Here is a 26,713-nt window from a genome sequence, read left to right as displayed (position 1 = left end):
TGTACGGATATAAGAGGATTTTTCTGCTGTTTGGATCTGCTTTTCTATGCAGTGATGTGGTTATTATCCCAAAACAATCCAGTTTAATGCTCACATTGTGGTGTCTGAAGTGCAGCTCCTTTGAAGAAATAAAATATGTCAGACACACACACTCTCTGCTGTATGGTAGATGCTCAGCGGCCAAGCCCTCAGGTAGGGAGGCTCACCGAATACAAAAGCCAACAACAAAGAAACGATGAAGCCCCACCCTTTTCCTGGAGCAGTCCCAAACTTTCATCTGCAAACGTAAGCAAAGCCGGTAAGAATGATGGATGGGCGACGTGACTGAGGACTGAACACAATCACTCTGATCTCTCCATCCAGACACACACAATGTTCCCCCCCACATGTTCCTTTTCTCCTCCCTCGTGTCCCACCTCCTTCCCACAGGTGCATCAATATTTTTCGCCTCCAGGAGAACTTCCAGACTCCCAGCCTTGCCCTTTAGCTTTTTAGAGACATCACTGAAAGGATGAATGTACTGAAAATCTGAGAGGAGGTGATGCTTGGAGCTTTCGCAACAGCCTCTACGGCCTTGAAAGTATTAAACAGTGTTAGATCCACATAATGCCTCAAGTTCAACATGGGAGTAATTCATTCAGACTTCATGTGGGTTCGATCTGGGCAGCAAAGGCCAGAAGGTTCAGTTATGTAACTGATATACATGTATAAAGATATGAGCCCACAGATATTTTTCAAACAAACAAAAATGTATGAAAGCACTCCTCAACCACTAGAAACCAGCTGCACAGAACAATTTTCAATGTGTCTTTCATCTCGGCAATAAAAACTAAAATGCCTTTCCGGGGAGCAAGTCTGCACAGGAGGCTCGTGTTATTTACCTTCTCAGAGTGCTTAATTGTAGCAGAAGAATCAGGGGAGCGAGGATCTAAAGAGTAAAGAGTGAATTAAAGTGAATGACAATCATGTCATCGCACAAGCCGCAGACCATTTGGGAAATGCCTTCTTTTCTAATCCGCAGCTCTGCGGTGAAAAGTGGGATCTGGTGGTTGGCTCCCTAAGTGATATTTGGTGTGTTGGGAAGGGTGGAGGCACAAGGAGAGGACGGAGGTGGGGGATGTGAGGGGGAACTGCGTGTGCCTATGAGCGTTTGTGTCCTCTTGACAGAAGACGAGTGTGAGCAAGAGGGAGACGAAGTGAGAAAGAGGTTAAAATAGAGACAACTGTGATTAGCTCAGTATACAGTTTCATGCCTTCCAGCTCACTTTGGGGATTCACTAAGACATGTGGCTGCAAATCTGACAGAGCTGTGAAGGTTAAACATTTTGAGCCGCGTCTTGCGCCGTACTGCATATGTGAAGTCTGTCGATATGCGTGAAGAGACTTTTCCTTTAGGGTGTTATGCATGCATCCATGTGCCTGTGGAAGCCTATTGTTCCAGTCTGCGTGCACATGTACCACTTGTGGTACCCGAGCACAGACTGTAACTTACTGAAATGCTTGTGGGCTGCTCCATGTGGCTTTCCTCCATTGAAAGGCCTCGTCGTCTTAAACGTTGATTGCCATGACGTCAGTTCCAAACCGCAGCCATGCCTTTTATGTGTCACTGTCACCATCTATTTCCGCCCAGTGTGTGAAAAACAACTTTCTTTCCATCTTTGCAATTCACTGACACGGACGGTTGGACTGAACACTGTGCTACTGTTACTGGGCCAGAACCGCCACCCAAATGGAAGTGCTCGTTAATTTTCACACTCACTCAGCTTATTCAATATGAATTGGACGGGCTAAAGAAGCGTGTGAACGAGCAACTGGGTGAATGTCTCATTAGAAAACCGGGGGCTATATGTGTAAACAAGTCAAACCTGGACCATCTCTGAAAATAAAAACAGTCATCAGATGGGTGTTAACTGACTGTAATTACTGGTGTAAAACCACAGCAGTTTGTCTCTCCGCTCTCTGGAGTTTCCCATGTTTTTTAAATTCCAACCTGTCACAGCGACTGTGAGAAAAGAGAGCTGTCATCCTGGAAGTAAGAGAGAAAACTGCTCTGTCCATTGCCTCAAAAATAGTATCACCTGTCCTGTGAGATCCTGCAGGCCAGTGTGTGTGTGTGTGTGTGTGTATGAGTGTGTGTGTGTGTGTGTGTGTGTGTGTGTGTGTGTGTGTGTGTGTGTGTGTGTGTGTGTGTGTGTGTGTGTGTGTGTGTGTGTGTGTGTGTGTGTGTGTGTGTGTGTGTGTGTGTGCGTGTGTGCGTGTGTGCGTGTGTGTGTGTGTGTATGTGCGCGCACTGCAGAAACAGGAGATGGGCTTCTACCCTGTGGGTCCAGTCTGCATTTCACAGGAATGCGAAATCATGTGCGACTCAAACAAGCAAACCATCAGCAAAGGTGCTGACGGTTGTTTTGGCCAAAGGGGACAGGAGTCTAGGAATTATGTGACCCACCAGGTAAGAAACTGGCCTGGTGGGAGATAAGTGAACTTTCAAAATTGGCTATTTCACTTTAGGGGTTGATGGCTGGCTTTTTTTTAGTTTGAATCATTTAACCTAAAAGTTTTGTTCAATATGCAGCGTAAAATGTTCACATTGCTCCGACACTACTACTACATTATGTGCTTTTTGTCGTCATCCAGAGTCAAACAAATTAAACAAAAATCTGTGGATAATTTTCATGTTTATTCCATCTATAATTTCGTGTCACACCAACACACAATCATCGCATCACAATCATCGATTCATCCATCATTGTTGTTTTTACTATAATAGACTTACACTCAACTCTACACACTGGAGACTGGCTCATTCCAAGTGTGAAATACTGTGTGGAAAACTTACAATGCGCTCACATTTCCCACGGCACCAAAGAAGCATGCTATTGTAACCAGGTTAAATGTTGAACTTAATTGCAGTGGTTTTCATCATTCAGGACCGGATTGAACAGAGTCTAATGTGTTTATGATGTGTTTTCAATCTATGTGATACATGACCTTTAAAGCTGAAGTACCTTACTATTAAAATGTTTTTCTCATATTTGCTGTCACTATATCCTAACGGTAAAATATGAGATAGATAACCAGTGAATAAATCATGTACCTCTACCTCCCCTAGTGCTGCAAAAAAAGCATTTTGTATTCTATCCGTTTATGAATGCATCATGTGTGCAGTCATGACTACACAAATTTCACTGTGCCTTAAGGAAAACAACCAATCAGAGCAGAGACTGACGCGGTGTTAAAGTGTGAAACTAGACAGCGCTGATCAAATCAAGATTGTTTTCAGAAACGTTTTTTACCGTACCGTTTAGCTGTAAATTGAAAAAGCTTTTCCAGTTGGTCGCCCAGTAGGCGTTGCATTGTTTTGGCTTGACTTGATCAAAAACATTCTCGCTTTAAATCTTCAGGCAAATTCAATTTATGACCGGATTCCGAGCTACCTACATGACCACAGTGCAAACCGCATCATGTCGTGCCTCCTGCAAGTTCTACAAAGAATCCAATTCTCGCCTAAACCAAACGAAAGAGTATTTCCAGCAAGTGATAATAAGACTAACACAGAGAACCTCCTGTTGTTTGCCACGCGTGTGAAAGGGCAAGTTTGGACAATGTCCAGCCCCGTCGTCTGAGTCTTTTCAGTGTTGATATGATAAAACAACCTAAATCTCAGAAATAAGGTGTACTTCCCAAAATGTCAAACAATTTCTTTAACCTATGGCGCAAAGAGATCATTTAGATCAAGACGTCCTTTTACAAATTGGTACTGGCTAATACTTTTGAGTCGCGGCCATGGTAAAGCTGGATATCTATCCTCTTTCTTTAAAACACCACCATGACCACACCCTCACTGTGTCATGAAGCTGATAATCCCAATGGGTTGTCTTTGAGCCTCATTCCTGTGGGAATTTATTCTGAGTCTTTGACCTCTTCTTTTTTAACCCCTCCACCAACACACACACACACACACACACACACACACATATAGTCATGCACACACACACACACACAGATCTTCCTCGCCTTCCTGTAGCTCTCATCTGGTCTCACTTTGTGTTTTGAGGTCTCTGTTTTTAGGGGACACAACAGAGCTGCTGGTCTAAATGACAGCAGGAAGGCTTTTCAGCGGACTTTGCCAAAACAAGAATTGTTACAGATACTTACAGTACTTATGGAGGAGAAGACAAAGTACACTTTCTGTCTTCACTTTCTTTAGTATTTGGCGTAACATGGTGTTCTCCGCACAAATCGGGGACACTGACAAGCCAATAGGGAGAGGCTGAGGGACTGAAAAAAGCAACTACTGCAGAGTGACTGACAGGCAAGATTAGAGAGAATTTGCTTTTTTGGCACAAAAGTAAAGGAATAGGAAAGTGCAAATGTGAAACATTACACTTTGTTTGTGCCAAATGCTGAAGATATATTAATCATACATTCAAACAGATTAATTTTATAGTTGCTGCTAAACTTGACTACTTTAAGGAGTTGCTGTTAAAAGGTAAGATCAGTTTGTGTGTGTGTGTGTGTGTGTGTGTGTGTGTGTGTGTGTGTGTGTGTGTGTGTGTGTGTGTGTGTGTGTGTGTGTGTGTGTGTGTGTGTGTGTGTGTGTGTGTTGCACAATAGCTGCTGAAGGGCATAAAGCTGTATAGGTATGTGGAAGTTCCCTCATTCATAACCAGATGTGACCGCACAAACAAACACACACATGTTAAATGCTTTATTTAAATCCGGTAATTATTATTCTTCAGGGTAAAATGCAGGGTTACAGAATGTGCTTTAAAGGAATAGTTCTGCATTTTTGGGAAATAAGCTGAAGCCGGTTATCAGAAAGATTTTTGTCCGAGCCTAGCTGTTTCCCCCTGTTTTTAGTCTTTATGCTAAGCTAACCCGCTGCTGGCGGCGGCTTCATATTTAACTGAAAGACATGACATGATGGAATGAATCTTCTTATTTAACCAGAAAGTTAATTAGTGTGTTTGCCAAACACAAACTGTCAACTTGTTTTAACGGCATGCTGGGATACAAAGCATGCACAGAAACACACACACACACACACACATAAACTCTGGACAACGTCCGACAAATCAGGTCCAGAAGTTGTCCAAAGTTTCCCTTTCAGAGAGCGGAGAGCGTGCAGGAGGCAGGACATAGCGGGTAACGGAAATGTTTCATAATTTCGCCATAACAACCGAGTCTTTTGTCATTTCTTGAATTTGTTTGCCGAAGTTCCCGAATCGTGTCCACTGGTTAGACATATTTGTTGACGTCTGCTTAAATCACATTTCTACTTCACCCTCAGATGTTTGTTTTTGTTTTTTTGTGTGCACTGTATGATAGAAAGATCATCAGCACACTAGTACGGCTTACTGGATAGATAGTGCGGGGATAAAGCCAGATGTGTCTCACATGCCAGATTTCAGAGCCTTGCCTTTGGTTTTTTTTCCTTTGGGTCCGTTGCTGCATCCGGTGCTTAGCCTAGACTATCAACACGCCCACTCACTCACTGTGAATGGTCACACATGGGCTCAATAGGACATAACATTGACTTTGTACGAGGGAGCTGGTGGGGTAAAGTCTGCTCAATGTCTCATCCAACTGATCCAGATTTCTCAGATATCTGCAGTTGCGTGTGGGAATATCTATAATTTCAGGTTAGCAGTGTATGTGTGATACATACTGTACAAATACAGGCCTGCTCTGGCAGATCATTTCTCCCTATAGCTGTTTCTTCTTACCCCACTTGATTCTCTGTAAAAAGAAAAAAAAAGATGCAAATGTGACGTTCTGTCAATCTTTCACAATATCTGCTGAGAAAAACTAAAAGCCGGAACACTTCCTTAACCGTCTGTAATAGCTACTGGGAATGATTATAGGTTCCTGATTGCGTTACAATCACTGAGGAGAATAAAGAGCTCAGGCACCTCTGAACATTTTCTGCACAGAAGTTAACAATCAGCATGACCAAAGGAGCAATTTTGACTAATAAGACCACCCATCTGGGGCCTGTGGGGGGTTCATAAATGTATATGTTTATATGCGTTGCGAACACACATGAGGAAAAGAGCATGCACAAATATGCTTGCAGTTGTCTTCTATGAAGCACACTGGGATTACTAACCAAGATGACAGAGGATGAGCAGCCACAAATTGCAGGAGCTGGGGTTTGCTGAGTGGGTGGGTGGAGGCTGGGTGGGCGGGGGGGAAGACGGTCTGTGGCGCTGTACCCAGGGAAAGACTGAGGTAATTACTTTCTTTTCCTCAGTAGTGTTCTGTCTGCGTAGAGATGTTTTTAGCATGCTATAAAGTTCTCCAGGCCTCTGACATCTCTGGACACACAAATACAGCATTTTCCACAGTCCATCACAGTACAACTCTCCGTTAGTCGAGCCTCCTTTTAAATAAATCATTTAGAATCCAAAACCGTCCGGATATTTCCAAACTCCGAAGACAGTGCAAATGATAAATGTTTCCATGCCTCTGTCACACTTTTATCTAAGGCTCCATTTGATACATTTTCTTTTACCATCCTCCGACTCTAAACACACCCAGCAAACACAGAGTAGATAGTTGTTTGACAGTATGCACTCAACATGTCCACGGTTTCTTTCTGGATTACTGCGCCCTCCTTTGAGGCCTTTCAAACTCAAAGTCTCTGATGAAGGAGGGATAAAAGTAGACATGTGGGCACGTAATCAGCCAGTCTTCTTCTCCTGCTTTAAACCCTCTCTCTTATCCCCGCGGTCGATCCAGGATCCCTGAAAATCAGGACCCCTCTCCCTGATCTGCGTGAACAATACCAGTGCCACACACCTGAAGTATTCCTTTGAAGCTTACAGAGCGACCCTTGCTGCTGTCTCTGGGTCCTGTCTCCATGAAGTAGATCAGAGTGCAGATAGCGAGTGATGTTTGCAAACACATATATGTTCATATCCTCCTCTGTGTTTTTGAAGCTGGTAGTGTTCAGAAACAGGAATGTGATCCTGTGATAAAGGTGACAATAAAGCGGCAGACGCCATTGAAGATAATCGTTGAAATGTCTCATTGTTTATTTCTTTACTGGGAGGCTTCATACATGGGATTTTACGGGCTGCTTTTTTTGGCTGTGCTTTGCAGTCCCTCCGCTGTTTAAACTGTTGACATTTTTTGTTGGAAAAAACACAGAATTGAGGTTTTTCATTGTTTCTTCCTTAATGTAATTGTGTTTTTATTACTCCTCGTTCCACATTTAACAGTCTTTACAACCAATACGGACTGTCAAGATTTGCCTTTCATTCACCCACACTGCATAAAATCTCTTTATACGCTCAGTAAACTTCACGTTTCGCAATGTGGTTCGATGGTGGGCCTCTCGGAGAGGATGAGCAAAAAAAATTCTCATTTTGAGTTTTAAAAGTCTCTTTCAAACACATGACAGAATTACAACAATGCCCCAACCTGGAGTGCCTGGAGTTTCCAGCACTTTCCTTTGATCCGGGACGGAAATCACATTCCAGTGTCATGTATAAAAGCTCTGTTTATCCTTTCAATCATTACAGGGGGAGGCAGATGTTTGGCCTGTGGTCTATAGCATGTGGAGGGCAGCCCCGCCATGTATGGATGGAGACATCATATAAAGCAGGGTAACTCACATTACTCCCTGATGAAAGAAGCTTTCTCTATTTCTGTTACAGTCACGCATTCAGGAGCTTTATTCCTCCCACAAAGTGATCACAGCTTCTGTAGTTTGTGAGGCAGAGCCACTGGATGACAGATGTTTTTGAAAGGAATACTACCTTGATGAAAATGGATATAATGTTGTGGCGTGTGGATGTAGAATGAGACACTTTTCTCTGCAGCTCAAAACAGAAGCAGGTGCAGTGCCCGTAAACATCCACATCTAAGCGACAAGCCTCATATACGTTACAATTAAGACAAGATGTCCCTGCGAATGAGTCAGTGGCATACAGTACACTGTGTTTAAGTTGCACCCCGAGGCTCGGCCCTTGAGACCGGAGAAGGCTTTGGAGTAGTTGTGGTTTAATGTAATTAAGGATTCGTTTACGAGCAGGATGAGCCCTAGAGATCAGTGGAAGGAAAAGTGTGGTTAGGATTTGAGTCTGTCTCGTGATTCTATCAGAGGATTACCACTTCCTCCTTCCTGTTTGCTTCCTCTTGGCCATACAGCTGTGCTCCGATGTCAGCCAGAAAGAGTGTTGTCGCAGATAACAAAAATTCTAATTACAGTCCAGTGTTTTGGCCAATTTCCCTTTCCTTCTCCATCTCCCATTCTCACATCTGGTTTATCTTTGTATTCTTGGTCTCTGTCTGTTGTTGAGTTTGTATACCCCCCCCCCCCCTCTCTTACTCTCCTTCCCTCTTCCAGACATCAGCCCTGAAGACAGTTCAGCATGTGTACCAGCTGAGAGTGTGTGGCAATGCAACAGAGAATCCATGACATAGACGTCTGATCAGTCACATGGAAGCTATTATTCCAATTTAATTTTATTTATAGTGCCAAATCATATCAAACGCTATCTCAAGACACTTCCCATATAGAGTAGGTCTAGACCACACAGATGATTGATATGATTCACGGAGACCCAACAGTTTCTCCATGAGCAGCAACATGTTGCATTGCAGCAATCTTACACACACACGTCAGAACAGACCCGGCTCAGTCATGTGCCTTGACTTTAGGCAAAATGCTGAAACTTAAAACAATACTTTTGCAACAGCTGCTCCCTATGAAGTAATTTCAAGAGTTTTGATCTTACGGACAAAATTATCATCATCAAATGCACAAAACAGTCTTTGCTTTAAATGCCGTACTACTACACATCATTACAATCAACGAATGTTTGCACTTCCTTTCTTAATCCTCCGCCTGACACTGCAGCTTTCATCTCCCCCCTCTGATCTTCCAGCCTTTGAAACGAGCAGCTCCACACCTGCTCTGTCCCAAACAGCACCAGAGCTGTTGAACGCACCCCCACATCCTCACTTTGTTTATAATTCCACCACTCCATGAGGCAAGAAGCAGGTCTACTGAGTAATCTGGAAAGCTTTTTTCCGAGTAGGAAAACACAGAACACTCTCAGGTCTGGAACATGGAATGAGGTCGGAGTTTTACTATGCGATTTATCCAGATGAATCTGGGATCTACTACCTAATACAGAACCCTGCTGCGACGGGGGTGATGGCAAGTGGGCCCAACAGCAGCTGCAGTGGAGACATGCTGCTCAGTCTCTTCTTCAGTGGATTTAACAAGAATGTCAACACAATTATGTGAACTTTTTTTTTTTGGTGATACAGTAAAAACTTTTTTACTTGTCAAAGATTGCAGGCAGCATTAAGAAATCCTCTACAATTACTTGGGTACATTTCATTTAAAAGGAAAAACATTCAAGTGTATCGATAAAAAGTAGTTAGTGCTTTGTTGTTGCCATAAGGAATCAATAAGGACACTTTTTGCTCTGAATACATGGAGCTCTCATAGTGGAGTGTTATTCCCTATTAATTGTACAGCAAACAAATTATGTCCACAGTTTTACTTTGCTGAGTTATAAATGCAGTTTATTATGATTCAGTTTTTAGAGCACATAGCACCACCGACTGATGGCAGAATGCAATTACACTTTTGAAGAAGGATACGAAGTCTAGAGTGTGTTCAATATACTTTTATGGACCCATAGGGGTGCAAACAATGTGACTTACCATAGATACTGTATCTTAAGTTAAATAATAATAATTTTGATGTGTATCTGTGCTCCTCGTTTAAAAAAAAAAAGTGTCTGAGACCGCTTTGTTCTTGCTGCTCAGTGAGGCCAAAGTCCATCAGAGCCCCGGGGATCCATTTTAGGCTTTATCCCAGAACGCTTCATCAACTGTCCACACCTTCAGCAGCTGAAAACGTTCCCCTCTTTCACAGCTCACCTTTCTGTCCATCAACCTTTCCTGTAGAGGCCAAAACTAACAGTCGGTTATACTGGATCAACCACACCGTTCTGTGTGAAAGACAGACTCACCTTTAGGTATGAAGGTCAGTGAGCTGCTGAATATTCAGAAGCGTGATAGCCCTTCTTTCGGCCCGTCGTACAAGAACTCGTGGCCCAATCCATTGCCACACTTCCCACAACAAACCTGCGATATTTAAACCCAGAAGGTCAGATCAAAACTCAATACCTATAGATCACGATTAATAACTGAATAACAGAAATAAATCCCGTTTATGCCATCTTGATATGTTCTACATTATGACACACTTTATGACATACTTTTGCAAGGGTACTCTACCTTAAGGGGACCCCATGCTTCAGGGTGTTTGGAGACACTGTCCTCATGGATCGTCTCCGAGAAGGCTGGCCAAGGAGAAGAGTGCTCGAACTTTGACATGCTGGAAAATAACTGGTGCCCACATTCAGAGCACACATATATACCTTAGAGGAAAAAGAGAGGACTTTTTATTTTCCCTGCAGCAAGTGGGACTTGTTTCACCTTCACCTGCATCTTCATGCTTCTTTGCTACTCACCAGGTTGGAAGTGATTTCTGTATTCTTCCCCACCAGAAAAAGAGCAATATGACATTTCATCCATTTCAAATGTCAAATGCCCAACGTGATTTCTCTGCAGTTTGAAACGTGTGTTTACAAAGAACCACCCGGCTGAAGCTGGAACAAACCTGCACGTGCAGATCAAGTGTCAGCAGCATCAAGTGTCCTCAATGTGTAAGGGCTGAGCTTATTCTCATAACTTCCACTTGATGGCAGAATTTACATCACTTTCGAGTAGCCTCAATGTAGACTGTTTAGTCAGCACTAACGTGTTGAACTGATTAGGACCTGCTCATTTTCAGGTTCCTGTTTGTATTTTGGGTTTCTACTAGAACATGTTTACATGCTAGTACAAAAAACACATTTTTCTCACACTGTCTGTCTGAAAGAACGAGGTCGCGGGTACAAGCGGCCGAAACGGGTTTTCTCAGGAGGGTGGCTGGAGTCTCCCTTAGAGATAGGGTGAGAAGTACAGCCATCCGTGAGGAACTCGGAGTAGAGCTGCTGCTCCTTAGCGTTGAAAGGAGCCAGTTGAGGTGGTTCGGGCATCTAGTAAGGATGCCCCCTGGGCGCCTCCCTAGGGAGGTGTTCCAGGCCCGTCCAGCTGGGAGGAGGCCTCGGGGAAGACCCAGGACTAGGTGGAGAGATTATATCTCCACACTGGCCTGGGAACGCTCGGGATCCCTCAGTTAGAGCTGGTTAATGTGGCCCGGGAAAGGGAAGTTTGGGGTCCCCTGCTCAAGCTGCTGCCCCCGCGACCCGACCCCGGATAAGCGGATGAAGATGAAATGAGATGAGATGTCTGTCTGAAACACTGTTTTAACACCTGTCTCTTTAAGCCCCCCTACCAAAAAAAAACAGCATGCTCTGATTATTGAGCATTTCCAGGTGTTCTACATCTGCACTGCCTCACTTTGTAGTATTTCATTTATCGATATTTTAAGTACTGAACCCTTTCAGTCAGTAGAAAAAGAGACTTTACTATTTGAAAACAAATACAGACACCAGCTTATAATCAAACATGCTTTTTTTATTGTAAAATAGATGTTATTTCAGTTTGCATATCAGTCGTTGTGAACCATTTACATAAAGTATCTCAAGAGTGAAAATAGTATGCATTGTTAGTCATTTTCTGCTTCTAGCACAGCAAACGCAGCACTCAGAGGTTGTTGTTGATGAATAAATAAAAAAAACATATCATGAGGACTCTTCCTTTTAGATTCACAGTTTTGGAAGCTATTTCTTTCTGACAGACTACCTTGTTCGTTTACTTTGACAGTTTACAGACAAAACTGTGATAAAAAAGAAATGTTTTTTCAGTCTGTAAGATATAGCTTATAAAATCATAAGAGGTCTATACTATTCTATCCCCATGAGACAATCCTAATATTACAAATAATTGTAAATCTGATGAGACGTGGATTGTGTATTCAGTGAGGCTATCCTGAGAGGGTGATGATTGCATTATAAAAAAAAAAAAAGGTCCTTCGTTCTTGCTGTCCAGTGGGGCCATCGTTCATCAGAGCCCTGGCGCTCCCAGGTTGGGCTTTATCCAAGGACCCTTCATCCACTGTCCACACCTTCAGCAGTACGGAGAAACTTCTACAAGTCCTGCAGCACTTTACTCTAACAGCTCACCTTACTGTCCATCAACCTTGTCTGTAGAGAGGGGAGAGAAACATTTCACAGGTTGTACATTACAGTGCGTGCATCTAAGCTCTGTCACTCCTTACTAAACTGCTAAATAATTCAATAATATGAACAGATTTTTAGCAACAGTAATCATATGTCCCCTACAGTGGTGAATCTATATGGGGATGGTTTAAAAGTCAGTGTCCGTATTTGTAACTGTTCTATGTGAGGACTGTGGTGGACACTTACTTTAAAGCTACTCTTACCATTCTTGCATGTCGCACAGTACTTAGAGTAAAAATTTGAACACGAACAACTCTGCATCGCTTCAAAGTCATACCCTCTTCCCCCTTCCTGACCTCTGACGCCCCCTTCTCCCCTGACACGGCCAGTGAGACAGTGAGCGGCGCAAGTGAAATGGCTAGTTTGATTACACTACCGGTGACGTTAGAAGTGCCACTGCAATGACGCTAATCTTCCTTGCATAAATAACATAGTATTGCAGGACTATAGTAAGTGATAGCATCTTGATGCTGCGTTATCACATTATAATGATGCGTTCTAGGATTAGGCAAACTAAAAGTACCCGTCCAGCAGAAACTCCGTGACCATCTCTTTTTAGCTTAAAAAAAAGCTGCATTAACCTCCGCCATCGCTGGAAAGCAGAGCCGATGTTGACTTGCGTCTTGCCTCTTGATGCATCAGTTCTTCGCCGTACCTTGCTGTCTCTTACAGACCACTATACCGCTCTACTCTGTCGTGAGGTGTGCAACTCGCAAGCAGGGCCAGTGGTAGGCAACTGGAAGGGACGTTGCGACAGGCAGGAAGCTCGGCAAATAATTTTATTCGGTCCGAATAAAATGATTTGCCAAGCTTCCTGCCTGTCGCAGGATCCCTTATTAGTCAGATGTTAATCAGAAATATGAGAATTGAATATTGATGAGTTTCAACACTTGGTGAATTTTTTTTTTTTTACATTTTAGTGTGCCATACGTTTATAAGGAGTATTTTAAGATTAGAAAAAAAAATGTAACAATGCCAAAAAGGTGAGAATTGCTTTGGGTCCACCTTGCCTGAAAAAGAAACACACTGGATCCATACAAATGTCTCTTGTTAGCTACTGATTTGTATTGTTAGGGGGTCATGTGAAAGTGTAAGAGTTTAGAGTGGTTATTATTATTATTACTTAAATAAATAAACAGTTTGTTAAACAAACAAAAAAAATCAGTATGCGAAATGGAAATAAGAAATGTTATCCTGGTTGATACTGGCTTCTTGAGGCTAATACCAATAGTGAAACCATTTTTAAAAGTTTAAAAAAAGACAAGACACCTGTATGTGTAATAGTTGATATTTTTGTCCAGTATCACTTCAATGAAAGTGACCAAGATATGTACTACTGACTGTTAAAAATACGCTTGTCTGTGTTGGCTGGCGGATAAATAATGTGTTGTCATATTTTTGCCATTTTCTATATTGCAATTTCTTATTACACATCAGCAGATAATGCTTTGTATATCTGCAATAGGCTAGTATCGGCTGATATATCGGCCGACCTGATCCATTAGTCTAGCTCTACATGACATCTGCTGTAAAACTGCTATATTTTTGCATTTGTAGGACTATCATGACACTGTTTCAATGTACCAAAGATTTTGCAAAAACAGTAGCTGCAGCCCAGTGTGACATAATCTGACGATCGTACCTTTAGGGACGAACTTCAGTGAGCTGCTGAATATTCAGAAGCGAGACAGGCCTTTGGCCGGCCCGTCATTCAAAAACTCATGGCCAAGTCCATTTCCACATTTCCCACATCGCACCTAGAACAACGCATCAGACATTTAAATCAGGATTTTGCACATTTCTATACAGTCAGCAGCTGATGCAACAATCACTAACAAAATAAATCGATTTTATATTGATTGCACCTTATATGCCCCAGGTCTCTCCTCATGTTTAGACACACTGTCCTCATTGACGGTCTCTGTGAAGGCTGGCCAGGGAGAAGAGTGTTCATACTTGGAGCGGCTGGTGAACAACTGGTGATCACACTTGGAGCATACATAAATCCCTGAGGAGTACAGGAGGATATTATTTTAACACATTAATTAGGATAACCTAGGTAAGACTTACTACCTGTTTTTAAATCTTGTCTGAGAACACACTTTTAATCTTTGGCTTTACTCGACTCAGAACATTTGTTATCATCATTGTGTCAAGCAAAAGTAATATCGGCTCCAAATATTGGTTCGATAAAAAATCGGCAGTCAGTATCGATCATTGGCTACGGCTGATGAAAAAAATAAGCGGTATCGGCCCGAAAAGAATCCATATTGGTCGATCCCTTGTTTTTACTATATGTAATTGTACAGCACTCTGTTCAGCTGCTCTTGTTTTTACATGTGCTTTATAAATGAATTTGATTTGATCAAGTTAGCAACAACAAATGGTGATGTATTGTTATCCTTAATGTTGATATTTTGTTCCCTTTATTACTTAAAGCAATATTCAAATTGAACATGTTGTATGTTTCTGTAGTAATGACTTTTCAGATAATGTTGCTTTTGCATTTGATTGAGGGCGTATGTTTCAAAAGGAAGTCGAACTTCGCAGTTGTGGTAAACACACAGGTTTTGTAACATTTAGAGGGTTGTGTAACATGAACACGGGTTACACAAGTTAACAGGCCAATACGTTTTTGTTCGCTTTTTCAATTTAATGTTCTGTCACCATGCAGACTGTGTCCATGCGTCCTACGTGTTTTTATTGGTAGCTCGAGTTTACGTGGATAGGAGTGAATAATGTACTGCTATGTGATGTAACTTTACTAGTGAGCTATCAGTGGCTATCTTACACAATTATCGTTTACTTTCGCTAAACAGTACAAGTTAAGCCGACCTTTTGAATTTAGTATAACAAGTTCAAGTAAAACATAGTACCTGTTTTAAAATGGTCTTTATAGACCTCCCCACCGAAGAAACTGCAGAACGACATTCCTCCGGTCTGGATCTGGATGCAGGGCAGCGTGTTTGTTTCCGACCGGCTTCTTCTTCTCTTCTTGATAGAAGTTAGCTGGACCAGCATAAACATTGAGCTGACATCCGGTTTGAGAGACCGGCCTTCAAATTAAAACCAGAGAACTTAAAAGTAGAAAGTGTGCCCAATCGATCATGGATTTAACATAGTTTAATCACAATTGATTGATATATAAATACATTATGAAACTATAATGTAAAAAACTTTCACCCTAGATTGACCCTTTAGATCAGAGACCACCTACTGCAAATAGTGTACAAAATTAAGTTGTATACTATATATTATTATTATTATTTCATAATTTTCTTAAGATAAGATATTCCTTTTTTAGTCCAACAGAGGGAAATAATAAATTGTAGAAAAATATAGAAAAATAAGAAAAATGTAAAAAGAGAAATATACAAAATAAGAATAACAGGAACAATATATTGTTTACAATTTTTTTGCGTTTATTGACGCTTTATTTTGAAAGAAACAAACCGTCATATTGCGGAGGCTCTCGAATCCAAGTCGATAGAGCTGGTAAGTCCCGCCCTTTCCGGCGGAGCCCATGAGACCTCAACACCGAAAAAAATGACATTGGTGTCTATGTAAATAAAACAAATACTTTCTGGTCCCAGTCATTATATGTCCTCGATTACACATATGATGTTTGTGGAATTAAATTACACTTTTTCAGGTAAATAGTTCGACATTTTATGGCTTATTGTTCAGTGAAAGGCTCTGGAAAACGCATAATCAGACTACATTTCATGTCGCATATGTGACGTCACGCCATGACGCGTTCCCTCCTCTTCTCAACTTGAGTGCTGCTGCTGCGTCTTCTGCCAGGGCGGTGAAATGTGACAGAGACACAGCCATGCTCCACACAGGGACATAGAAAGCACTCAGAGATGAAAACATAGGTGAGAACATAGACATATAAATGTCTATGGGTGAGAAGAGGAGGGAAAGCGTGATGGCGTGACGTCAAATATGCGACATGAAATGTAGTCTTTCTCATTACACTTTTTCAAGAGCATTTCACTGAACAATAATCAATAAAATGTCAAACTCTTTACATGAAAAATTATCATTTAATTCCACAAACATCATATGTGTACTCAAGCACATACAATGACTGGGACCAGAAAATAGTTGTGCCATTTACATAAACAACAATGCAATTTTTTTCGGAGTTGAGGTCCCATGGGCTCAGCCGGAAGAGGCGGGACTTACCAGTCCTGTACACAAAGAACCTATTAGCTGTACATTTAAGCTAGGTTAGCTGGATGCCTCTTCTTCCTAGCCACTTCAGCGAGCACCCTGTAAATATCTCCGGGGATAATGGACACCACGATGTATAATCTGAGGTCGTTTGTTCATCAGCGGCTGTACACAGCGGCAGAAGAGATCTTCGGAGAGGTGGAGAAAACAATAACGTTAGCTTACGAAGCCGAAGTGAGTCGAGCTAAAGAGGAGGCTGGAAGTCTGAGACAACAGCTCGACCTCCTGCGAAAGAAACAAGGTTTGGGACCCAGGTTAAATGTGCTGTTTAGTAGAGTTTTGGTTTTATGGAGGACTAAACATGACTAAAGTCTCAATAAATAAATGCTTAAATATAGATAGATAAATAAATACAGGAATAATTAAATAAATGCATAAATAAACACAGAGATAAATTAATAAGTACATGAATAAATTGGACCTACTACCTCATTAACATATGAACACACAAATAAATATATAGTAAATATATAGGTGAACAAAAATGTAGAAATACATGTAAAGCATGTATTATTTATTTGTTATTTTAATTTATTTATACATTTATTAATGTATTCATCATGTATTTATTTTATTAGTTCTTTTATTTCAGCGTTTATAGAAAGAAAGCATCTCAGATTGCTGCTCCCTCAGCCTGGAGCGGTTTACAGAACTGTTAAAAACAAAATGAGTTGGTCTCGTCGAACACATATAAGGGGGAATTGAATGACCTGGAGGCAGAAACTTCTGGCTGTAGATGTTTTGCTTTTATTATTGTAACTGAACTTGAAATGTTAAATGATCTGGATGAGATGCCTTTTACTGTTTGTGTCCACCTTGTGTTTGTGTGTATGTAAGACTATACTGCGGCCTGTCTTGGCCAGGAAACTCTTTTAATTCTTAATCTCAGTGAGTCTTCTTCCTGGTTAAATAAAGGTTAAATATTTATTTATGCATTTATTTATTTACTGAGACTTCATTTATGTTGAGTCCTCCATATGGTCTTGCATTGCCAGTCCAGTCTCTATATTTAGTGAGTGAGTAATTTAATGTAGTGGTAGAAGAAGAAGCTAGCTAAGGATGTTGTTGGCTGCCTTTCTACGTATGTGCACATTCCAAATCCACTCACCAAGTAATATACAAGCGCTGCTGCAGCAGCACTAGAATTATTTAAATACTTTACAGCAGCAGCAGCAGTGATATTCAACTTACAGACTGTTGCAGCTGACCATTTTCTAATTCACATTAAGAAAAAAAAGTCTACTATTGGATGTACAGTATTTTGTACGTTTAATGTTAAGGTGTCAGAGTGCATTAATAAAGCATTTCAATACAGCTTATAGTGCCAGAGTAGGATCCCAGGACACTCCGACAGATGCCCAGGTTAAGATCCTGACATCAGTCAATTTGAAAATAATGAATATTATTGTTTATTCATTTTATCTTATACATATTTGTAATGTTTGTTTATCAACTGGCCCCTGGCCTCCTGTCATTTTACAAAATTGACAGGTGAGTGTCCCTGCTGTACAGCTTCAGTGTGGTGTGAGCATCACTTTTTTTCCCCCCAGAAACTGGCCATCCAAATTTGAGTTTTTCATATCGTGTGTATCTTTTATAAAACTGACTTCCTTGAAATGGAAACATTACAGGCTGTTGGGTGACTTTTGCTTCTGTTCTGTCTCTTTTGCAGCTGCAGAGCCTTCACTGACCAGCAGCACAGAGGAATATGGAGATGAATGTGATGCCACACTGCTGCAGGAGAACCCAGGAGCCTCAACAACTGAAGAGTCTAACTTCAGTCTGGATGCTGAGGTCCCAGGACCCTCCCAAACCAGCACAGATCTAGACAATAAAAACTGGAACTATTGCACAGTTCAGACAGACTTTAATATACTGGAGATAAAAGAAGAGCAAGAGGAACTTGGGGTTGACAGTCAAACACAGGGGATGTTTTATCTTTTTCCTGAAATTGTGAAAACTGAGGAAGATCAGCCAGAGACGGAAGTGTCTTATGACATGCAGCCAGTTTCTTCAGACTGCTCTGCAGCTCAGAGTGAGAACAATGACAGCGATGAGGAGTTGGTGAATAGCAAAGAAGAACAGAACAAAACAATGAAAAGGAAAGGAAAGAATCTGCAAGGACAGAGTGGCAGCGTTAATGAGGACAAAGCAGAATTACCTCATGAGAAAAGCTCTGCTAAAAATGGAAAGGACCGCAGCTTTTGCCACTTGTGTGGCAAGGGATTCCAGTTAATCGGCTCTTTGAGGAAGCACATAAAAACACACAAGAACAATTTTGATTGCACTGTTTGTGGGATGATGTGCCAGTCCTTACATGAGCTGATAACGCATGTGAAAAGTTGTCACAATGAAGTGCATATTTGTGACGTTTGTGGCAAGACTTTTGCTAACATTGGCTGTCTCCGGCGGCATAAAAGAATACACACAGGCATAAGAGAGTTTGTGTGTCAAGAATGCGGCAAGACATTTTACCGAAAAGAGCATCTGCTTTTGCATGTGAGGACCCATTCTGGTGAGAAACCATATTACTGTGATATTTGTGGAAAAGCATTCAGTCAGAGCGCATACCTTATAATTCATAAAAGAAGTCATACAGGGGAGAAACCTTATAGTTGTGACCTGTGTGGCAAACTTTTTATCACTAGCAGTCACCTCAAAGCACACATGAGATACCATACAGGAGAAAAACCATATCCATGTGATATTTGCGGGAAACGTTTTACCCAAAGCAGACAGGTGACTCTACATAGGACCACACATACGGGAGAGAAGCCATATGGCTGCCATGTTTGCGGTTTAAGATACAGGTATCCGTCTGTTCTGAAGGCGCACATGAAAAGTCATGAAAAGGAAGCTGCTGAGTGAGAACAGCTGCATCAACCAGGCAAACCATATCATAGCACAATTACAAATCCTACGTTTAGTTCAATTCCATTTTGGTTAAGGTAGCATAGTCTGACATAAGTTCTGTTTACTTGACCTCTTTAATGACCCTGTCCATATTTTTGGTTTAATAAATCCACCTCTGAGTCCTCATGTGTGCCAGCTTACAGTGGTCCAGTGATTATAGCCGTGGTAATGCAGGGATCGAGGACAGTGTCTCGCAACATTCCCGCTTCATGAGATCAATGCTGTGTTGAGCTAGAAGGCTTAAGCATAACATCACTAGTTTCCAAGCTTTATAGAACTGCACAGGTTATATTTATATATTTAATGTGTATACTGTATATATTTACTATAGCAATGTCACCAAGTGTGAGTGCAGAGACAGCTGATGAACTCCTGGATAATTTCAACTGCAAAATCTCAAATGTCATTGATACCATTGCACCGATTAAAACCAAGATGACCTTGACCAGACAGAGAACAGCATCTTAAATCCTGGACATGTTGTCTTGACAGAGTGCCATCTGACTTTTTTAAAACTATTGTACGCTCTGTCTGAACAGATCTGCCGTAGATAATAAATTGCTCACTGTAATCAGGCACGTTTCCTTTACCCCTAAAAGTAGCTGCCATCAAGCCACTCTTAAAAAAAGAGAACACTGGATACCGCCATTATAACCAACTACAGACCCGTCTCAAATCTTCCCTTTATAGCCAAGAGTGTTGAGAAAGTGTTTTTTAATCAACTCAGCAACTTCTTGAGCTCCAGTGGACTTTTTGACGAATTTCAATCAGGCTTCTGACCTCACCGTAGTACAAAAACAGCTCTTATTAGAGTGTTAAATGACATAAGGTTGAGCACTGACTCAGGCAAGGTGTCAGTTCTGGTCCTGTTGGATCTCAGTGCTGCCTTTGACACTGTGGATCACAGTATACTGCTGAACAGGATGGAAATATGGGCAGGACTCAGCGGGACAGTCCTAAAATGGTTCAGGTCCTTCTTGGAAGAGCGGAGTTATTTTGTGGCCGTTGGTAGTTATCAATCCGATCGAGTGGCTATGACATATGGAGTTCCTCAGGGGTCAGTCCTTGGACCCCTGCTGTTCAACTTATATATGCTGCCTTTGGGTCAAATTCTGCAGAATTCTAATGTCAACTATCATTGTTATGCAGATGACACACAAATATATCTCGCACTGTCTCCAGATGACTGCAGTCCAATAAAGTCATTGTCACTGTTTAGAGCAAGTCAAAAATTGGATGAACCAAAATTTCCTTCAATTAAATCAAGAAAAAACTGGAATAATTGTTTTTGGCAATTGAGAGAAGAGGGTTGCTGTCAGTAAACACCTTGAGTCACTGTCTTTAGAAACTAAAGACCAAGTCGGAAACCTTGGCGTGCTGATCTGACCTTCAACAGCCATATCAAACCAGTCACCAAATCAGCCTATCATCAACTTAAGAACCTATCTAGAATGAATAGTTTTATGTCCCAAACTGATCTGGAGACGCTGATTCATGCTTTCATCTCCGTTAGACTCGACTACTGTAACGGTCTTCTGACAGGACTCTCCAAAAAAAGGATCAAACAGCTGCAGCTCGAGTTTTAACCAGAACAAAGAGATCAGATCACATCAGCCCAGTTCTTAAGACCTTAAACTGGCTCCCAGTCAACAACAGAATAGATTTTAAAGTTCTGCTACTGGTTTACAAATCACTGAATGGTTTTGGTCCAGAATACGTGAATGACATGTTAGTAGAGTATAAACCCAGCAGAGCTCTGAGATCTAATGACTCAGGTCAGATAGTGGAGCACAGAGTTCAAACTAGACATGGTGAAGCAGCATTTAGCTGTGATGCTGCACACAACTGGAACAAACTACTAGCAGATCTGAAACCAGCCCCAACTGTGAGCACTTTTAAATCCAGGTTAAAAACATTTAGCTTATAGCATTATCTATTTTATTTTCTCTTACTCTTTTTATTCTTCTTTGCTCCTGCTTTTAACTGTGTTTTTAGTTTTTATGCTGTTTAAAAAAAATGTTTTGTCTTTATGTAAAGCACATTGAGTTGCCTTGGTATTAAATGCGCTATATAAATAAAGATGCCTTGCCTTACTGTAGATATTTTTGTGTGCTTTCCTCTGTTTGTTTGTTTTTTAAATATGGCATCTCAGGTTTTCTCCAAACAAAGTTTTGTTGTACTTTATACAATTATATAAAGTGACAAATAAAGTATCTATAGTAGTATTTGTTATCATGCTGTAACTATTTGTACATTACATTAATTTGGCAGACCATTTAGTCTTAAGGACTTTTAATACACACACACACACACACACACACACACACATTGGGGGCAGTTTGGTTTCAGTGGTTAGCTCAAAGAGGCTTTAACAACCAACCCGCTCTACCAAGTTACAAACCGTAAGCTAAATGACAGACAATACATGACCACCAGAAATGCAGAAATGTTACTTTCCAACAATGGATTTACACAAATAGTCAGTACAGTTAGCTTTTTATTATATATCTTTGTTGCAGGGATCATTTATTGACAGAATCGGGCAGACATTTGTGTACACTAATCCTGAACCAAATAAGCATCTAAGTAGCTGATGATGTTGTTGTGTGCCCAGGAAGTGCTCTTTGTTTCTCCGCTGTAACACAACAGCATACCTGTGGGCGTGTGACTATCTTGTAGTGATAAAAAAGTGTCATCTTTTTCTTCTGTACTCGACACATTGATGTTAGTTTAATTTCGCATCAGGACAGTCACTTAACTTTAGGATTACTGGAATGGTGATGTTTCAAATTAAACGTGTTTGTAGCAATAACATATAAATATAAAATAACTTTGCACCTGTGAAACTTTATTCCCTGTTGTTTGGTTACTGCATTTCTTTCACTGAAACATGCGAAAGCAAAACAAAATCCTGGCATTTTTTTTCAACTATTTAAACTGGCTAGGATGCTGGATGCAGCATCTATATGAGTAGCTTATGCATAGCCCCTGGAAACAATAACTTCCGCTTTAAAAGTAATACAAGAACTTTAAACCATGAAGTGTGCGCCACATCATGAACTCAAACAGTGTTTCATAATAATTGATTGATACATTTACACATTTTAAAAAATATATTATGAATTAAAAATGACTTAAAATCAGTTTATTCCATTTAATTTTGTGTCCACATGTCAAACTCCATCCCACAATTGATGTTTGCCATTCTTATGAAACATTTATAGTATCCATTTAAATTATTCAGTTAAAGGAAGGATAAAGTACAGGCTAGTGGAAGTATTTTAGCTGCATCTGGAATTCCATACTAAAATGGTATTTAGTACGGTGAAACACTATGTGATAGATTTTAGTATGTCCGAAACCGTAGTATGAAACAAGTAGTAACAAAAAGTTGTTACGCCTGCACTACAAATGTCCATTATATTACCAGTTTCTAAACAATACTGCTAGTTTTGATTAAGATCTGTTTCTAAATATTTAGTGTAATGCAGCCTCATTTTAATGTTTGCTATTATATTTCTACTTTCCCAGTGTCATTATATTATTGTGATTGATATGACTCATTTATCGCAAAGTACTTTGTCTTATCTATATTGGCGAAGAATTATTAGATTATTTGGGGATTTTAAATCTGCTGCCCTAGTTTATCAGATCCCATACGTTTTGTTTCTGTTAATCTTTATTTATCTTTCTATGTTTTGCTGGAAAATGTAAGAAAATACATTTTTATATTGAATGTGTTTCAATTAAAAACAAACAAAAAATGTGATGTCTATTTGGAAGTGATGCTTTGGGCGGTAGTAGCTCAGTCCATAGGTGACTTGGCTGGGAACCGTAGGATCGCTGGTTCAAGTCCCTGTGTGGAGCATGTATGGAGCGTGGACTGGTGGCTGGAGAGGTGCCAGTTCATCTCCTGGGCACTGCCGAGGTGCTGTTGAGCAAGGCACCGAACCCCAAACTGCTCGGGGCGCTGGTCACTGGCAGCCCCTCGCTCTAACATCTCTCCTTAATTGCATGTATAGGTCCTGTGTGTGCATGTGTGTATTTCGGGCCTGTGTGTGTAACATGTATAATAATAAGAGTGAAAAAATTCAATTTCCCCGTGCGGGATAAATAAAGTAATTCTTCTTCTTCTTCTTCTTCTTTATTCTGAACGAAACAAACCGGAAGTTATACTGTGGCTGCTAGCGGAGCGGATAAACACAGGCTACAAGTTTGAGCTAGGTTAGCTGAGTTTAGATTCTTGATGTACAGCTACTATTGTTGATCTTTCTGAGCTGTGTCTCTCCGGGGATAATGGACACCACAATGATTCGCCTGAGGTCGTTTGTTTATCAGCGGCTGTACACAGCGGCAGAAGAGATCTTCGGAGAGGTGGAGAAAACAATAACGTTAGCTTACGAAGCCGAAGTGAGTCGAGCTAAAGAGGAGGCTGGAAGTCTGAGACAACAGCTCGACCTCCTGCGAAAGACACAAGGTTCTGGATTTAGGTTAAATTCGTTATTTAGTAGTGTTTTGTTGCTGCAAACTTTATATTTAGCTTGAATTGTAGTGGTAACGGAAGTAGCTAGCTAAGAATGTTGCTCTGCTCTTTTTCACGCATGCGCGCATTCATAACCCCTGTTGCAACAATAAATATTTGAGTAGTCATTGTAACTTTTCCAGAAACTAATGTTCTTGGTACCCTTTTATACAATGATTTCCTTGAAATGGAAACATTACAGGCTGTTGGGTGACTTTTGCTTCTGTTCTGTCTCTTTTGCAGCTGCAGAGCCTTCACTGACCAGCAGCACACAGGAATATGGAGATGAATGTGATGCCACACTGCTGCAGGAGAACCCAGGAGCCTCAACACCTGAAGAGTCTAACTTCAGTCTGGATGCTGAGGTCCCAGGACCCTCTCAAACCAGCACAGATCTAGACAATAATAACTGTAATAAATGCTTGGGTCAGACAGACTTCAAGGTATTGGAGATTAAAGAAGAGGAGGAGGAACTTGAGGTCGACAGTCAAACACATGAAATTGTTTTTCCATTTCCTGAAATTGTGAAAACTGAGGAAGATCAGACAGAGTCACAAGTGTCATATGAAATGCAGCCAGTCTCTTCAGACTGCTCTACAGCTCAGAGTGAGAACAATGACAGTGATGAGGAGTTGGTGAACAGCAATGAAGAGCAGAACAAAACAATGAAGAGGAGAGGAAATAATTTGCAAGGACAAAGTGGCAGCGTTAATGAGGACAAAGCAGAATTACCTCATGAGCAAAGCTCTGCTAAAAGCCGCCGCCGTTTTTGCCATTTGTGTGGCAAGGGATTCCAGTACATCGGTTCTTTGATGAAGCACATAAAATCACATGAAAATATTGATTGTACTGTTTGTGGGATCACATGCGAATCCACAAAGGAGCTGATCACTCATTTGAAAAGATGTCACAACCAAGCATGTTTTTGTGATGTCTGTGGCAGGACTTTTGCTAACATCCGTTGTCTCCGGCGGCATGAAATAATACACAAAGAGTTTGTGTGTAAAGAATGTGGTAAGACATTTACTCAGAAAGTGCATCTGGTTGTGCATGTGAGGACCCATTCTGGTGAGAAACCGTTCCACTGTGATATTTGTGGAAAAGCATTCAGTCAGAGCCAGAACCTTACAATTCATAAAAGAAGTCATACAGGGGAGAAACCGTATCATTGTGACCTGTGTGGCAAACTTTTTAACACTACCAGTCACCTCAAAGCACACATGAGATACCATACAGGAGAAAAACCCTATCCATGTGATATTTGCGGGAAACGTTTTAGCCAAAGCGGACAGATGACTCTACATAGGACCACACATACCGGAGAGAGGCCGTACGGCTGTCATGTTTGTGGTTTAAGATACAGGTTTGCACCTGGGCTAAAGGTACACCTGAAAAGTCATGAAAAGGCAGCAGCTGAGTTAGAACAGTTACATTAAACAGGCCAAACCAGACCGACTACTGTATCACAGAGCTCAATTACAAAACATATGTTCTATTCAGTTTTTTAAAGAGATACGTTATCAATTTTAGGCAAATCTGAGATGCTCCATTCTACTGGGGACTTCCGCCATGGAGACAGCCAAATACCATTCATCTAAATACAGTGCCTACATTGCCATGACACAGACCGAGGGTTTAAAATGGGTAACAGTAGAATTACGCTCTCATTGCCTGACCTATCTAAAGTTCTGGTATAGGGGAAAACGCTCTTCGATCTTGGGCAGTGCTAATGCCAATAGCAGAGATAAGAGCTAGGGGAGGAGTGTATGTGCACACCTGCACTGTATGAGGTGCACGGAAAGGCGACGAAATCCGAGAGCTTTCTAAAAGTAATGACTGAGGCTCAGTCATTTGTGACCAAATTATGAACAGGCCCCGTCACACGCATTACAGTGCAATGCTTTCTTCAATACAAAAACATGAAATACACATGCACCCATTACTATGCATTACTTTTCCTTGTTATATGTACGAACATTGCATGAGAACCGCCTGAACTTTGTTGATCACTTTGTAAATTGTATTTCATTTTTGTTTCAATACACATTTTACCCACCTTTGACTCCTCGTGTGCCATCTTGGTCCCTCACATGGAGATTTTTGTACTAACTGTACATGTTATCTCTATAAAGTTGTGTACTATTATGTGCAAGTTTGGAATCCGGCGGCTATGAGTTTTAAGTCAATTTAGCTTCTGGGGGCAACAGTTAATATTTTGGGCTTTCCCTTGTAGCCAGTGGGTATCTGGGCCATGATTAGTTGACCTAGACAAGTTGGAGTTGAGAGATGACTTCTCTATAAACAGATATATGCATATGAAGTCAGATAAACTACAAGCTTAATTGTCGTAAGATGATAGTCAATGGGTTCCGACCCTGGGTTTTGGTCAGTGCGTTCCGTTTACAATATTCAGATGTGCAACCCTTTAACAAACTAGCATCTTATTTACCACAGCAGTCCAATAGTGCGTCATCCTTTGAACACCACAGGATGGCGTCTGTAACACACAAGCTGCAAGAACTAAGTTGCATTGCCCCTCTTAACCAAAGGATCATCTCCCGTCTGCTATTCAGCTCGATAACGTGGCTTTATTTTCTGTGATAATTGGTATATACATTTGTTGACAATGACAGGGCTAGATAGCTAGCTTGTCTGACATTTGCATAGTTAAAGGACCTCATGGGATGACATTGATTCTTTCAGGTGTTAGTCAAACCCAAAGTTGCTACTAGAGAGTTTTTGTTTGAAATAAACTTATTTTGATTGCAAAACGCATGAAAACATAAATATATGGTCTTAATTTTGCTTTTCTTTGGCAATTGAG

The 26,713-nt window shown here is 41.0% G+C and overlaps 3 protein-coding genes and 1 pseudogene across 4 annotated transcripts; 2 read left to right on the top strand and 2 right to left on the bottom strand.

Moving 5' to 3' along the window:
* Nucleotides 1-9,792: 9,792 nt before the first annotated feature.
* LOC310959331 (methionine-R-sulfoxide reductase B1-A-like) lies at nt 9,793-10,593 on the bottom strand (annotated as a pseudogene). Its single transcript, XR_014593855.1, has 4 exons — nt 10,500-10,593; nt 10,264-10,406; nt 9,996-10,110; nt 9,793-9,924 (listed from the first exon to the last, which is right to left on the bottom strand). The product of XR_014593855.1 is annotated as a methionine-R-sulfoxide reductase B1-A-like (transcript).
* Nucleotides 10,594-11,593: 1,000 nt separating this feature from the next.
* On the bottom strand, nt 11,594-15,186 carry LOC310959258 (methionine-R-sulfoxide reductase B1-A-like). Its single transcript, XM_083930549.1, has 4 exons — nt 15,092-15,186; nt 14,081-14,223; nt 13,858-13,972; nt 11,594-12,179 (listed from the first exon to the last, which is right to left on the bottom strand). Exons 1-4 carry the CDS (start codon nt 15,144-15,146, stop codon nt 12,160-12,162), a joined length of 333 nt encoding a protein of 110 aa, XP_083786675.1. The 5' UTR covers nt 15,147-15,186; the 3' UTR covers nt 11,594-12,159.
* Nucleotides 15,187-16,514: 1,328 nt separating this feature from the next.
* On the top strand, nt 16,515-20,064 carry LOC310960155 (uncharacterized protein; the record flags this gene model as incomplete). Its single annotated transcript, XM_083931775.1, has 2 exons — nt 16,515-16,695; nt 18,127-20,064. 2 exons carry the CDS (start codon nt 16,515-16,517, stop codon nt 19,320-19,322), a joined length of 1,377 nt encoding a protein of 458 aa, XP_083787901.1. The 3' UTR covers nt 19,323-20,064.
* A 3,503-nt stretch (nt 20,065-23,567) lies between these two features.
* On the top strand, nt 23,568-25,876 carry LOC310959271 (uncharacterized protein). Its single transcript, XM_083930562.1, has 2 exons — nt 23,568-23,844; nt 24,133-25,876. The coding sequence occupies exons 1-2, from the start codon at nt 23,664-23,666 to the stop codon at nt 25,323-25,325; spliced, it is 1,374 nt and encodes a 457-aa protein (XP_083786688.1). The 5' UTR covers nt 23,568-23,663; the 3' UTR covers nt 25,326-25,876.
* Nucleotides 25,877-26,713: the final 837 nt, after the last annotated feature.

Source organism: Echiichthys vipera (genome assembly GCF_963691815.1).
Source record: "Echiichthys vipera genome assembly, chromosome: 17".
NCBI classification, from domain to species: Eukaryota; Metazoa; Chordata; class Actinopteri; order Perciformes; family Trachinidae; genus Echiichthys; species Echiichthys vipera.
Note: the sequence above shows the minus strand (reverse complement) of the source record. Positions and strands in the feature narration are given on the sequence as shown.

What these genes read in the sequence shown, in the direction of transcription:
- LOC310959271 (XM_083930562.1), top strand. Translation starts at nt 23,664, where the DNA reads ATGGACACCACAATGATTCGCCTGAGGTCGTTTGTTTATCAGCGGCTG. An exon ending in CCTCCTGCGAAAGACACAAG is followed by an intron (nt 23,845 to 24,132) that starts GTTCTGGATTTA and finishes TCTCTTTTGCAG; the next exon opens with CTGCAGAGCCTTCACTGACC.